This window comes from Somniosus microcephalus, chromosome 11 (genome assembly GCF_052327205.1).
Source record: "Somniosus microcephalus isolate GS21.2 chromosome 11, FLI_Smic_1.0, whole genome shotgun sequence".
Classification (NCBI taxonomy): Eukaryota; Metazoa; Chordata; class Chondrichthyes; order Squaliformes; family Somniosidae; genus Somniosus; species Somniosus microcephalus.
In genome coordinates this window covers 22,170,827-22,186,358 of record NC_140997.1, presented here as the reverse complement: position 1 = coordinate 22,186,358, position 15,532 = coordinate 22,170,827, and the positions used below count along the sequence as shown (strand labels likewise).

Below are 15,532 nucleotides of genomic sequence, written 5' to 3'. Positions count from 1 at the left end.
AATTCCATGTAATACAGAGTACCAGTGCCTGATCAGTGTTGTAGGAACAGGCCGTGGAGTCATGCACTACGCCCTGCCCTTGCAATGCTTCAACAATGGCACTGGTACCCAAACTGAGGCCAACAATGTAACAATACTTTTACTGTTTCACTGTCAAATTAATTGGGATAAAAGTCACCCCTGGTTTAAACTGTTAGATTAAATATAGCCGCACTGCTGTGTTCATTGGGAGATATATGGAGGATACAAAAGCTGGGAAAATGCTCAGAGTCAGATTGGAACCAGATTAGCGAATTATACAGCCACTTTTGCATTACTGCACACCCAACACAGCTTGGTATAAAAAAGAAAGTGCCAGGCCCAGTACAACCACTCACACATAAATTGTCAATGTTCAGGTCACAATCTGAAGTAAATTCGAATAGATTTTTTTAATGGTCTGCCTGACCCCAGTACCGCTCTGTTACTGCCCAGTCATCATCAACCCTGATTTTCTTTCATTTTTAAGAGGCTGCTGAGAGGATTAACTGTTAATCAGAATTGGTATTTTAAACACGGATCAGTGTATGATATCAAATATTTAATTATTTCTACAAAACAGAAACAGTCAAACAAAATAAAACAATTAAAATTAAATCGTCTTTAGAACAAAAAAAGAGTATTTATAGAATCTTAGAGCAGAGAAGGAGGCCATTCAGCCCATCGCGCCTGTGCCGGCTCTTTGAAAGCTCTCCAATTAGTCCCACTGCCCCTGCTCTTTCTCCATAGCCCTGAAAATATTTCCTTTACAAGTATACATCAAATTCCCTTTGAGAGTTACTATTGAATCTGCTTCCACCGCCCTTTCAGGCAGTGCATTCCAGATCACAACTCCGAGTTTAAAAAAAAAATTCTCCTGATCTCCCCTCTGGGTGTTCTGCCAATATTAACAGATGAAAAACTGATGAAAACAAAAGTGTAACATCCTTTGCCAAGTGAGTAAAAAAAAAACCTAACCTTTGATGGGTTGTGGGCCAAATGCAAATATTGTCCTCTTTAAATATTCATGACCAGAGCTGGTGAGCCAATGTAACATTCTAAATAATTGTTCATTAATTTGGGATCACTTTACTTCTCGGATTACCATTTACTTTAGCCGACCCGAGGCCAGTACGGTCAGAATACTGGACGATCTTTATTGTCACTCGTGTTATATTAGGGCAGAGCCACAATTACCCTCGAAGCACATCAGGCACAATATTCCCACTCGGACCTCACCGTCCTTGGCCTCTTGTATTGTTCCATGGAAGCTCGACGTAAACTCGAGGAACAGCACCTCATCTTCCGATTAGGCACTTTACAGCCTTCCAGACTCAATATCGAGTTCAACAATTTCAGATCATAACCTCGGCCCCTATTACTTTTTACTTGTAATTTTTCCACTCCTTTCCGCCCCCCCCTTTCCTTTTTGTTTCTCTCTCCCACCTGGCAGCTATCTCTTGCCCTGCCAGTACACTTCACACCTAATCTCAGCCTATTACCAACTCGTCTGGCTTCGAATACCTTTTATTGTCTCTTTCTTTCACTTCTTTTGTCCGATCGCAGCCCTGCCTTCAATCTATTTCATTTTCTTTCCAGTTTTGAAGAAGGGTTCGACCCGAAACGTCAACTCAAATTTCTCTCCACGGATGTTGCCTGACCTGCTGAGTTTTTCCAGCATTTTCTGTTGTTATTTCGGATTTCCAACATCTGCAGTATTTTGCTATCCTACCTAAACTGCTGTCCGTCTTTCACAACAACATTTTAAAATCATACACTTAATCGGTCAAGAAAACAGCTGGTCCAAAGAAGACTTGGATTTATATAGCACCATCATCCCCAAGCGTTTTACAGTCAATGAAGTACTTCTGAAGTGTAGTCACTGTTGTAATGTAGGAAACGGTGCAGCCATTGTGGGCACAGCAAGCTCCCACAAACAATAATGTGATAATGACCAGATCATCTGTTTTTAGTGATGTAGGTTGAAGGATAAATATTGGCCCAGGATACAGTGGAGAAACCCCCCTCCCCGCCGTTTGTAATCAAATAGTGCCATGGGATCTTTTAGTCGGTTTAACCTCTCATCAGAAAGACAGCACCTTCGACAGTGCAGCATTCCCTGGGCACTGCACTGAAGTGTCAGACTGGGTTATGTGCTCAAGTCCGTCCAGGGGGACTTGAACCCACAATCTTCTGATTCAGACGAGAGAGTGCTACCCACTGAGCCACAGCTGGCACCGCCCCAAAGACTAGTATTGTCTGTGTACCCATAATGTTACCTATTACTAAACATGACTTTTTGCGTTTGGCTTTCCCCTGTCCTGTCGCTTCACGCCACTGCTGTAAAGGATTAAATCTCCGCGGTGCCTTTTTAATGTCATTGTTATGTTTTGCCAAGCGGCGTTTCATTTGATGTCCAGTCTGTTCTTGAAATATGAATGGGTCATTTTTTTTTTTTAGATCCACTTGACACAGCGTAGAGATTGTGAGGGTCGGTTTTAGATACATTGTGTGCCTTTCCAAAATAACTTTCTGTAAGAAACTGAAGAAAGATAGGCACCAAAAGATGCAACGTTTATGAGCACTTTTAGTTCAAAGAGCTCACCCATTTTATTTATATTGATGATATAAGAAGATACTTGTTAAGAGCTGCTGGTTTAAGTCAAACCAGATTTTCTAAATCATATATTTTCACCATAAAAATGGGTCTGTACTTTAAACAAAAGGTTATCTTCCTAGACGTCCCCTTCCGTGTAAATAGACTAATTAGGAAAACCAACGAGACCACCCACACATTATTTCAATTGCTTTATATGATGGGGAGCGAGATAAGGTCACTCACGAGTACACGGCGAGATGAGCTGGGAGTGGGAATGGCCTACTTGAAATGAACAAAGGAAAAATAATTAAACATAAAATTCCACACGTAGGTACTCACATGTGAAACTGTACAAGCCTCCTTTCTTTTAAATGTGTGATAGATTGTTAGGGCACTGTTGGCTCCCGGAAGACGCTGATCTTTGGGATGAGTTCCTGTGCTGTTTCCTTTGCGAGGACGCCCTGGAGTTTGTCCGTTGGTTTCTTAGGTGCTCTTTGTAATTTTTGGTCAGTAAGGTGTAGAGGAAAGGGTTGATGCAGCTGTTGCTGTAAGCCAAACATGTCACAAAAAAATTAACATAGACGGTGGTTTTGGGAGAGAGATTTACAGATTCGTTGAAATAGAGGCTGAACAACTGCCAGACCCAAAAAGGCAAGAAGCAGACACAATAGGCAAGGACAATACTGAAAATCATGTAGAGGATCTTCTGTTTGGGGGACCTCTTCACTTCTTTGGTGTTGAAAGTCGTGGTCTGGGACATCCAGTAAGTGCGGGCTAACCTTATGTACAAGAATCCAATGACTATCCCTGGAGCCAATATGCAGGTGTGGAAAAGTACCGTCAGGTAGACCTTGTAGGAATGTTGTGGCCATTTAGAGTGGCACATGCGTTTCATCGCCCCGTTCTTGACAAATTCCCTCAGATCAATCATTATCATGGTAGGAAGGGCAAGGAGGAAGGAAATGAACCACACTGCGCAAGTGATGATCCTCCTGTAGCCCCTTTTTCTTCTAAAAGTATCCAAGGGTTTGACCACGGCCAGGTATCTCTCGGTGCTCATAATAGTCAAGATGAAGATGCTGGCGTGCATGGTCAGAAAGTCTAAGCTGAAAAGGATCCTGCAGCCAACTTCTCCAAAGTACCAGTCCTTCACCAAGTAGGTGCACACCACGAAGGGGATGGTGGAGAGGTAGAGGAGGTCGGCGAAAGCCAAGTTCACAATGTACACATACATGGAACCCGTGAACCTCATGGATAAGGTCATCACCACCAGAGTGTAGAGGTTACCTACAATTCCCATCAGGCACATCATGGTCAGAATGGTCCCCAGCAGCAGTGTGATCAGTATCTCATTCATGGAGCCGGAGACTGAAGACGAAGAGTTTATAACGGAGGAGAAGTTGTTCGCCGCCTTCGGGAATGTCCCCTCCATGCTCGAAATCCTCAAATTGGATTTGGTAAAACTCAACGCGTTTGCTTCAATTCGCTGACAACTAACGCGAAGCTCATCTGGACACGAGGGTGATCAGATCGACAAGATAACCATCCGCTGGCTGTAATATGTTCTGTTCATGCATTTGTTCTGTTAACATATTGTCCACACAGTCCTCCACGACCAGTGCAGGGCGCCGTTAAATGCTTCTACATTCAAAACAAGTGATGGATTCAAACTTTGTGTCACATATGCTTTTAAAACATTAGAGAGGTTGTTTGTTTTTCACCCGGCAAGAGGGTGCAAGCGAAACTTCACCTGGACGGTAAATATCGTGGATTTTCAAAACGTTGCAGATCTTGGTGTGTGGAGGTTCAAAGATGCCGGAATAGATGTTAATCCTGGAACGAAAAGAGGTCAAAATTCGGAATAGTTGAAAGTTTTGCGACAGCGCGCATCTAACTTCAAAATCTTTTTTAAAACCTCACTAATAGGTAAAGACACATGTTTGAGACTCGCCGATTCGACGTTGCTTGAGGCAGATGCTGCTGGTGTGAAATGTTTGCGAGATCTGACTGTTGTAATGCACACAGTGTCTTGGCGCTGACTGCCGGAGCATTGCTTTGCAGAGAGACAGCATCTACGTGCTGGCGTCCTTACACACAGTAGCCACAGAGAGAGAGCTGCCTGGCTCCCTGTCACCTACTCGGCATCTGAAGTCTCGAAAGATGACAGCGTCTTAAGACTCGATATAACTCGGAGGCTCTGCACCAACCGGTATCGTTTAGCTTCAGTGTATAAAAGCTCGGGGGGCTCCGAGTCTGTCAAAGACAACGTGGCGGAGGTGGGACTTGAACCTTATCTCGGAGATTGGTTTGAACAACAGCACGATAGCAAAATACTGCGGATGCTGGAAATCCGAAATAACAACAGAAAATGCTGGAAAAACTCAGCAGGCCAGGCAACATCCGTGGAGAGAAAATAGAGTCAACGTTTCGAGTCAAACTCTTTGTCTGGCCTGCTGAGTTTCCCCAGCATTTTCTGTTGTTCTGTTGGTTTGAACAATGCTGGGTTACTTGCTTCTTGACTCTGCACGCCTTGCATTTTAGATTGTTTCCGCTGGCAGGAGGGTGGGCAACCAGAGGGCACAGATTTAAGATAATTGGTGTAAAAACCCCAGGGGAGATGAGGAAAATTGTTTTTAAAGGTTGTGAGATTTTTTGTGATCTGGAATGCACCGACTGAAAGGGCGGTGGAAGCAGATTCAATAATCACTTTCAAAAGGGAATTGGATAAATACTTGAAAAGGTGAAGTCTGCAGGGCTCTGGGGAAAGAGCAGGGGGAGTGGGACTAATTGGAGAGCTCTTTCAAAGAGCCGGCACAGGCACGGTGGGCCGAATGGCCTCCCTCTGTGCTGTAAGATTGTCGGTGATAAATTTATGGCTTCAAATCGGCATTTATGTTCAAGGACAATTACATTTATAACGCTGTTATAGTTAACTCGGTACCGTTAATCCAGCTTTCAAGAAATAACACATCAATGCGGGTTGTCTAGGCACACCACCTCTTTCAAGTTGATGTCGAGCAGGTTTGGGGGTCCAGTAGCAATGAAGTCAGATCCTGATCTGACTCCCAAGTGCGTTAAAACCAATCAAAGTGAGACCTCGTCTAGGAGGACATCTCACCCACTGCCTGGCCTTTACACCAGGTGCAGTGCAGTATTTGTATGTATATAGCACCTCCCCACATTGACATTCCCCAGAGCACTTCACGCACTCAATTACTTTTGAAGTACAGCAACTGTATAGCGGGATATGAAGCTGGTTTATGCAAAGTGTCCAGGTCTTCCATTGAACATAAGAACATAAGAAATAGGAGCAGGAGTAGGCCAATCGGCCCCTCGAGCCTGCTCCGCCATTCAATAAGATCATGGCTGATCTGATCCTAACCGCCAATCTACTATCACAGAACCATCTCCTGAATCTAACAGAATTAGACACACGAAATAGGAGCAGGATCAGGCTACACGGCCTCTGGGCCCGCTCCGCTACCCACAGGGCCATGACCGATCCGAACCTAGACTCATGTCCAAATTCCTGCCCGCTCCCCGTAACCCTTAATTCCCTTTACTTCTAGGAAACTGTCTATTTCTGTTTTAAATTTATGTAATGATGTAGCTTCTACAGCTTTTTGGGGCAGCATATTCCATGGACCTACCACCCTCTGAGTGAAGTAGTTCCTCCTCATCTCAGTTTTGAAAGAGCAGCCCCTTATTCTAAGACTATGCCCCCTAGTTCTAGTTTCACCCATCATCGGGAACATCCTCCCCGCATCCACCCGATCCAACCCCTTCACAATTCAATTCAATTCAAATCGCTTTATTGGCATGACAAGTTACATCTTATGTTGCCAAAGCATCGGAAAACATTCATGTTTGTTCACAAAAATACAGATCTATCCATACACTGTATAAACAGATATATCCCTGAGTGTATAAATATACTTTCATATAATTTAGATATACTCTTATCTTATCTTTAGTGGTTGTCCCTCTGTTTATGGCAAGCTGTAACATAGTGTTATGTTTATGGCAAGCTGTAACATAGTGTTATGTTTCAATAAGATCGCCTCTCATTCTTCTGAACTCCAATGAGTAGAGTCCCAATCTACTCAACCTCTCCTCATATGTCCATCCCCTCATCCCTGGGATTAACCGAGTGAACCTTCTTTGTACTGACTCGAGAGCAAGTATGTCTTTTCTTAAGTATGGACACCAAAACTGTACGCAGTATTCCAGGTGCGGTCTCACCAATACCTTGTACAACTGAAGCAATACCTCCCTATTTTTATATTCTATCCCCCTAGCAATGAAAGCCAACATTCCATTGGCCTTCTTAATCACTTGCTGCACCTGCATACTAACCTTTTGAGTTTCGTGCACCAGGACCCCCAGATCCCTTTGTACTTCAGTACTTTCCAGTTTCTTGCCATTAAGATAATAACTTGCTCTACGATTTTTCCTGCCAAAGTGCATAACCTCACACTTTCCAGTATTGTATTCCATCTGCCAAATCTCTGCCCACTTACTTAGCCTGTCTATGTCCCCTTGCAGGTTTTTTATGTCCTCCTCACTCACTACTTTCCCTCCCATCTTAGTATCATCTGCAAACTTTGATATGTTACACTCGGTCCCCTCCTCCAAATCGTTAATATTTGAACCTCCTGGGGCCTTTATAAACTTAGTATTAATTTTAAGAACATCAGAAATAGGAGCAGGAGTGGGCCATTCGGCCCCTCGAGCCTGCTCCGCCATTCAATAAGATCATGGCTGATCTTCTACCTCAACTCCACCCTCCCGCCCGATCCCCATATCCCTCGAGTCACTTAATATTCAAAAATCTATTGATCTCTGTCTTGAATATATTCATCGACTGAGCCTCCACAGCCCTCTGAGGTAGAGAATTCCACAGGTCCACCACCCTCTGAGTGAAGAAATTCCTCATCTCAGTATTAAATGGCCGACCCCTTATTTTGAGAGTGTGACCCCTGGTTCTCGACTCCCCAGCCAGGGGAAACATCCTCCCTGCATCTACCCTGTCAAGCCCCATTAAGAGTAAATGGGCAAAGCCTTTCCCTCTTAATATTAAAAGTAACCTTGGGGGCACTCTTTTGGTTGAACCAAACATAAACAAATAGACTGTAACTAATAAAACTTTAAATAAACCTTAACAAATCAAATTAAAATTTGGTTGTCTAAATCAATTATGCACTATCAAAGAATAATTTACAGAGATGTTAACTACTTCAGAAACCGGTCAGGAAATGCTTCTATCTGGACTGAACATGCGCTTTACTTCACATTGCATATTATTATTTGTGGGTATAAGGCTGCAGTTATACCGCATGTACACGTGATCTTGATCCAAGCATATTCCTGACACTTGCTTTCCCGATTAACAAATTTTTTGAAGTTATTTTATAAGCAAGTCTTGCTAGAATGGACTTTTAGTTAATATGATTCCACCGTCTCCACGTGTTTGATTATTTCATATTATCGAAATATCAGCTTTTGTTCGTTACAAAGTGAATGTATCCTGGATGTTATGACGATGGTGCGTGCAGATATCTTTCAATGGACGCACTTGGAGATGTATCACTAAATTACTTGTTATAAGCCCCAATAATTCGTTTGTGATTTGATTCTCATAGCTTCTCAACATTACGAACACAACTCAACTTCAGAACCGTTGAGCAGCTGTGTGCATCTTCAAAACATCAAATAGAATCACCTGTGAGCAAAATTGCTCCACTCGACCAGCCCTGCTGTTAGTCTTTAACAGTCCATCATTGCCTGGAATTGCAGTGAAAGCGTCCCCGGCACCCTTGAAGCAGCTGCAGCCCAGTGCACCATGTGCTTATCTATGAGTCAGCAAGAAACTGCCCGATCCATTTGGTCAATTACAAATGTAATTGGTACCTGGGTGCAGGAAGGTTTGCATCATAAGCTGTGAGAAGTATGAGGATGTTTCTACTTGATTGCATAACGTGGTATGAATGCGATTTACAATTTAAATGAAATAAGACGAGGAACATTGGTTCGTGCGGATATTTCAAAACGTTTTTTCCCCCCAGGGAATTGTGTAAAATCTCATCTTCCGGATGGTAGCCGTCAATGAAATAATGAAAGTTTCCTAGTGGCCAATCAAACCGAGGCGAAGGAGCTTTGGATTGATTGGCTGAATTACATTCCAGTGGCCCGTTCCACACTAACATTCCTCGTGCTCAATCACGACCAGGTCAGGCTTGAAAATGTAATAATATATGTTTTCGTCTGATTTTATTTTATTCTTTGATTCTGGTTTATGATGCAGCTGTTTTGACTGCCCGTCATAATTATTTGTAGAAAAAAATGCCAGTTTAGTCTGTATTACACTAAAATATTTGTAAACATTCATAATATATTTCTATATTGTATCAAACGTCTTCTGTTGGCATACATTTCCTGTTCCCAAACATCACTTCCTGTTGTTACAATTTTTGCTGCAGATTTAATATTTTTTAAAATTTGTTCCTGGGATCTGGGCATCACTGGCAAGGCCTGCATTTATTGCCCATCCCTAGTTGCCCTGGAGAAGGTGGTGGTGAGCCACCTTCTTGAACCGCTGCAGTCCGTGTGGTGAAGGTACTCCCACAGCGCTGTTCGGGAGGGAGTTCCAGGATTTTGACCCAGCGATGATGAAGGAACAGCGATATATTTCCAAGTTAGGATGATATGTGACTTGAAAAGACTTGCATTTATATAGCGCCTTTCATGGCCTCAGGACGTCACAAAGCGATTTACAGCCAATGAAGTACTTTGTGAAATGTTGTCACTGTTGTAATGTAGGAGGGGAACTTGCAGGTGGTGGTGTTCCCATGCGCCTGCTGTTCTTGTCCTTCTAGGCGATAGTGGTCGCGAGTTTGGGAGGTGAACTGAATAAATTGAAAATACATAAGAAATCACTTATCGTAAGAAATTCTCAATGTAAAATGGTCCCAGCGACGTTGTAGTTGATGGCTGAAGTTACTAGGTGGTGCTGTAGTTCCACTGTAGCCTGTACCATTGCATCCTTGAACACACCATGAGCAATGCCAGGGGAGATCTACCAGTCCTTACAATAAATGGTATGTTAGATATCCCTTTTGCTCTTCCAAATAATGACATTAACCATTCATCTAATGTGAAATTTCCATTCACCTCAGCCAACTTTTATAGCTGGTTTTAACCTAACATTTGAAAGACTTGAATACAAAGTTTCTGACCAAGTGGTCAGTGGGCAGACTAGGTACTTTTAAAAATGTGACACACTGTGTGGGAATTAAACTGGTGTAAACTCAAACCAGTACGACAGCATGATGACAGGAATCTCACATTGCTAGTTTTAGTGTGTTCAGATGTCAGATCAGGATCGGCCACTGGAGTTATACTGTGATTTTTGTATCAATGCACACTTGAAACCATTTCACATTAATGCAAAAAGGCCAGTATAACTGTTCATTATTAGTAACATATTGACAAAGACTTGGGAGTGGTAGCATAGTGGTTATGTTACTAGATGAGCAATCCAGAGGCCTGAACTCATGATCTGTCGAGACATGAGTTCAAAGCCTGTCATGGCAGCTGGGAAATTTAAATTCAGTTAATTAAATAAATCTGGAATAAAAAGCTAGCATCAGCAATGCTAAACCATGAAACTACTGGATTGTCATAATAAACCCATCTGATTCACTAATGTCCTTTAGTGGAAGGAAATCTGTCATCCTTACTTGGTCTGGCCTATGTGCCTTTAGTCCCACAGGAATGTGGTTGACTCTTAAACTGCCCTCTGAAATGGCCTAGCAAGCCACTCAGTTGTATTCAAGGTGGTGACTCACCACCACCTTCTCATTAGGGATGGGCAATAAATGCTTGCAATGCCCACATCCCGTGAATGGAACAAAAAAACTTGCAGGCTCCTTCCTATTGGTGCAAAAACGCTTTGAAAATATATGAATGGAACCAACATATTTATTTTGAGGAAGCACTTCCAGTGGAAATGGTTCAGCAAAGGCTCTGAATTCATCCTGTTTGCATTGTGGGGCAGATTCAGAGCACCAGTTTGAGTAGAGATTTTGTTATTTTCTTGTGTGTTTCTTCAATATTGCTGTAAAAGAGGAGAGGTGCTTATAGCAAATACAATGTATCTCCACTGCAGCACTGAATGCTTGCATTTCATCCTTAGTACATGGATTACAACTATTATTTACTCTGTCAATGCTACCGAAGACTAGCTCCTCTTCAACGTATCCTGTCTGTTCAGCAAGATAGGATTTATCTCACTTAATCCTATGTTTAGAATCAGTGAGTCATTACCCTCTCGTTAACACATCACCTGATGTTTGACTTTTAAATCTGATAATAAGATTGCTTCTAAATCTTTATATAACTTTATATTCTAGTGAAGTTTCATGCTTCTCAAAGCGAGGAATCTCAGTGCTGGGGAATGAAACAGTCTTCTACTTTTTGACATCTAAGGGTCAATTATCCAAATACACACTACTGCCGGGACATTGCGTCTGCCAGCTGTACATATTAGGGAATTACAGATATTTTGCCCATTATTTTCTGTCCATTTAAGATTAATCAGTGTCTGCTTCAACCAATGCAAGATCAGGTTAAATATGGCCTGATCTAAAATCAGGCTCCAGTCACCTCAGCAGTTTGTCCTCTCTCTCTCATCTCGGAATGGCTCCCCCGCCCGCCCGGTGCACCAGTATGAGTTTTTCCACTTGGCCACAACAGACTACCAATTAGTGTTGAATTATGGGCAGTTTTATGTTGTGGCCGCAGGACTGGACTGAGATTCCCTTGGTGTATTTTACCTATGAACTTTATAGCCAACCAAGAGAAAAGATTTTCATCTCCTCAGTCTGAGCTAGCTTCAGACCCCAGTCCAGTGGATGAAATGGACACTAACTGCCCATGATTCAGGAGTAATTGGTAAAGTAAAAAACATTCATAAGGCAGTAGAGGGCGCTCTTCTCAGATTGGCATTAAGGAAAATCACGGAAACAATTTGAATTGATTGCATTATCATAAATTTAACAAATATTTTCTTTGGTCTTATATATGTTCATAATTTAATAGTAAACGGGATAGATATTTAAACACTTGTATTGCTTTGAAAGAAAAGAAAGACTTGCATTTATATAGTGCCTTTCACGACCACCGGACGTCCCAAAGCGCTTTACAGTCAATTAAATACTTTTTGAAGTGTAGTCACTGTTGTATTGTAGGAAACGCGGCAGCCAATTTGCACACAGCAAGCTCCCACAACAGCAATGTGATAATGACCAGATAATCTGTTTTTAGTGATGTTGATTGAGGGATAAATATTGGCCAGGACACTGGGGAGAACTCCCCTGCTCTTCTTCAAAATAGTGCCACGGGATCTTTTACATCTCATCCAAAAGACAGCACCTTGACAGTACAGCACTGGAGTGTCAGCCTAGATTTTTGTGCTCACATCCCATGGGGTGGGACCTGACCACACAACCTTCTGATGTAGAGATAAGAGGTGCTACCAGCTGAGCCACAGCTGACCTGTTCATAATAGATACAGTCTGGGTTTGTGTAGCACGATAATCCATAGGGTCCACTCTAGTATTCATATCATGGATGTTTCTGCTCATTTTTTAAAGATTATTTTTATATAGAATTATGAAATGCTGCTATAATGGTTGGAAACTCCTGGTGAGGGGATATTGGTTGCCTGTTATCAGTCAAAACTAGATCATGCTATATTAAATTAGTGGTTAAACCTCATTCTTAGATTTTGTCTTTAATCTGTATATGGATTTGAAAATCTGCCCCTAAAAGAGCACATGTAATACACCATTAATAATTCAGTATGGTACTACTATCTTCCGTGATGTTGCTTATGAGTAGTCTGGGGTCTCGAGTTGTAATGTTTAGCTGCTAACCTGGCCTGTCTCTCTCTAAGGCCATTGCTCAGTAAATTCCTGTAGGGAAATGTCTAAATAGGTCCTTAAATCAATTAGAAGTTAATTATCGTAAGAGGTTTGTCTGGATTGGCTGCCTGTTATGTTAACAGCCTTCCCTGCTTATCTCCAGTTCAGAAAAAACCAGTAGGAAACAACTGGCTTTCTCACTTTTTGTATATTTTCTAAATGATTGTTCAGAGTGATTTACTGGCGTATTTACAAAGTTAGAGTCCGGAGCATGTGGAAATCCTCGAGGCCTTTCAATAAAGAAGGGAAAGGGTTCCACGGAAATTCCAGATATTAAATTTATAAAACAAATGAAACAGTTTTGAATGAATTGTCTTTGTCTCATATTTTTCATTTGTTATATAAAAAGAATTAAAATAGTTTGGAATTACCTCATCAGGGAAGCAATTAATCCCGAATAACTGGGTTTCTTCTGTTGCAACAACAACTTGCATTTGCACAGCGTCTTCAATGTAACGAAGGTGCCAAGGTGCTTGACAAATTGAAACCTGGAAGGAAAACCAAAACTTGGTCGAGAAGGGCGGGTTTTGAGAAGGATTTTAAAGGAGCAGAAGTTGCCGGAAGGAATTCCAGAGTGTAGAGAAAGAAAAGAAAGGCTTGCATTTCTATAGCGCCTTTCTCGACCACCGGACGTCTCAAAGCGCTTTACAGCCAATGAAGTACTTTTGAAGTGGAGTCACTGTTGTGCCAAGGTCATTGAGCGTGTTGTTGCCTCCCAAATCCCTGCTCACCTTTCACACAATTTCTTGTTGGAATCTCTCCAATCAGCTTTCCGTCCCTGTCTAGTCACCAAAAACAGCGTCCTCAGTCACTGTGACCACGATGTATTAATCCTCATATAAAAACAGGAAATACTCAGCAGGTCAGGCAGCATCTGTGGAGAGAGAAACAAAGAGTTAACGTTTCAGGTCGATGACCTTTCGTCGGAACTGGAAAAGCTTAGAGATGCAACAGGTTTTTCCTTGTCACCTGCTCCAGCTCTACAACCCCCCACCCCCCTCAGATCGTTCTGCTCCTCTGACTCTGGACTCTTGTGCATCCCCCACCCCTCCCCTTCACCAAACTACTGGTGGTTGTAGCTTCAGCTGCCTAGATCCCACACTCTAGAATTCCTTAAACCACTCCCTCCCCCTTTTCCTTTTAAGACCCTTCTTAAAACCTACCTCTTTGATGAAGCTTTTGATAGCCCCATCTTTGGCAGGTGTCCATTGTTTTTTGATTATGCCTCTGTCAAGTGCCTTGGGACATGTTTCTATGTTAAAGGCACCAAATAAGACCAAATTGTTTTTAAAAAAAAATTTGTTTATGGGATGTGGGTGTCGCTGGCAAGGCCAGCATTTATTGCCCATCTCCAATTGCCCTGGAGAAGGTGGTGGTGAGCCGCCTTGAACCGCTGCAGTCCGTGTGGTGAAGGTACTCTCACAGTGCTGTTAGGGAGGGAGTTCCAGGATTTTGACCCAGCGACGATGAAGAATCGGCGATATATTTCCAAGTCAGGATGGTGTGTGACTTGGAGGGGAACTTGGAGGTGGTGGTGTTCCCGTGCGCCTGCTGCCCTTGTCCTTTAATGTTAATGGAACTTTCGCCTTATTAATGTTAATGGAACTTTTTTTAACACCGTTACATTTTAAAATACTCTAACTGACTAGACTCAGTTCTAGACCCTTTGCAAACATCTGTACTCACTTTGCTTAAAAAAAGAAGCTGCAGATTTATAGAGTGATTCATTGTCAATGGCACTCAAACCTAATCATTGCAGCCAACGTTTATGGAGTTGGCAGTAAACATGAGTTTCATAGCAAAGGATAGACCTTTAGAGCTGCATAAAACTAATGTTGCATCTGTAAAATATTCCAAGATTCGCTTGTTGCACAATGTGAGTAGTTTTTGATCATTGGTTCTGATTATGTGTGCAGCTGAAAAACTGCATATATAAAAGTGAGCTGGCATATTTTAACAGTACACTTTTAATTTATAAGAAATTTTTAAATTCACTACTATATAATGGCTGAAACATGATATTCAGTTTAATACAACCAGAAGACTGTTGAGGAATAGGAAAAGCCCATTAGACTTAATAAGCAAGTCTTTTTTGATAAACGTCAATTGCACCTTCTCATATCTTACTACATCCCTCAGTGCCTCCTCTCTCCAGAATCTCATCTAATTGCTTCTTGAACCCATGATTCCACAGCCCGCCAATGTTTCCTTTGCTTGTGTTGTAGTTCTCTTCATTCCCATGCCTAGGGTATTTTTTTTTTAATTCACTCATGGGATGTGGGCATCACTGGCAAGGCCAGCATTTATTGCCCATCCCTAGTTGCCCTCGAAGGTGGTGGTGAGCCGCCGCCTTGAACCGCTGCAGTCCGTGTGGTGAAGGTACTCCCACAGTGCTGTTAGGGAGGGAGTTCCAGGATTTTGACCCAACGATGGTGTGTGACTTGGAGGGGAACTTGGAGGTGGTGGTGTTCCCATGCGCCTGCTGTCCTTGTCCTTCTAGGTGGAAGAGGTCATGGGTTTGGGAGGAAGAAGCCTTGGCGAGTTGCTGCTGTGCATCTTGTAGATGGTACACACTGCAGCCACAGTATGCCGATGGTGGAGGGAGTGAATGTTTAAGGTGGCGGATGAGGTGCCAATCAAGTGGGCTGCTTTGTCCTGGATGGTGTCGAACTTCCCGAGTGTTGTTGGAGCTGCACTCATCCAGGCAAGTGGAGAGTATTCCATCACACTCCTTACTTGTGCCTTGTAAATGGTGGAAAGGCTTTGGGGAGTCAGGAGGTGAGACACTCGCCGCAGGATACCCAGCCTCTGACCTGCTCTTTTTGCCACAGTATTTATGTAGCTGGTCCAGGATGTTGATGGTGGGGGATTCGGTGATGGTAATGCTGCTGAATGTCAAGGGGAGGTGGTTAGACTCTCTTGTTGGAGATAG

General features: G+C 42.6%; 1 protein-coding gene across 1 annotated transcript; it reads right to left on the bottom strand.

Annotated features, from left to right (window-relative positions):
* Positions 1 to 2,587: 2,587 nt before the first annotated feature.
* uts2r5 (urotensin-2 receptor 5) lies at positions 2,588 to 4,739 on the bottom strand. Its single transcript, XM_086002257.1, has one exon. It carries the CDS (start codon positions 4,047 to 4,049, stop codon positions 2,985 to 2,987), a length of 1,065 nt encoding a protein of 354 aa, XP_085858383.1. The 5' UTR covers positions 4,050 to 4,739; the 3' UTR covers positions 2,588 to 2,984.
* Between the last annotated feature and the right edge of the window lie 10,793 nt (positions 4,740 to 15,532).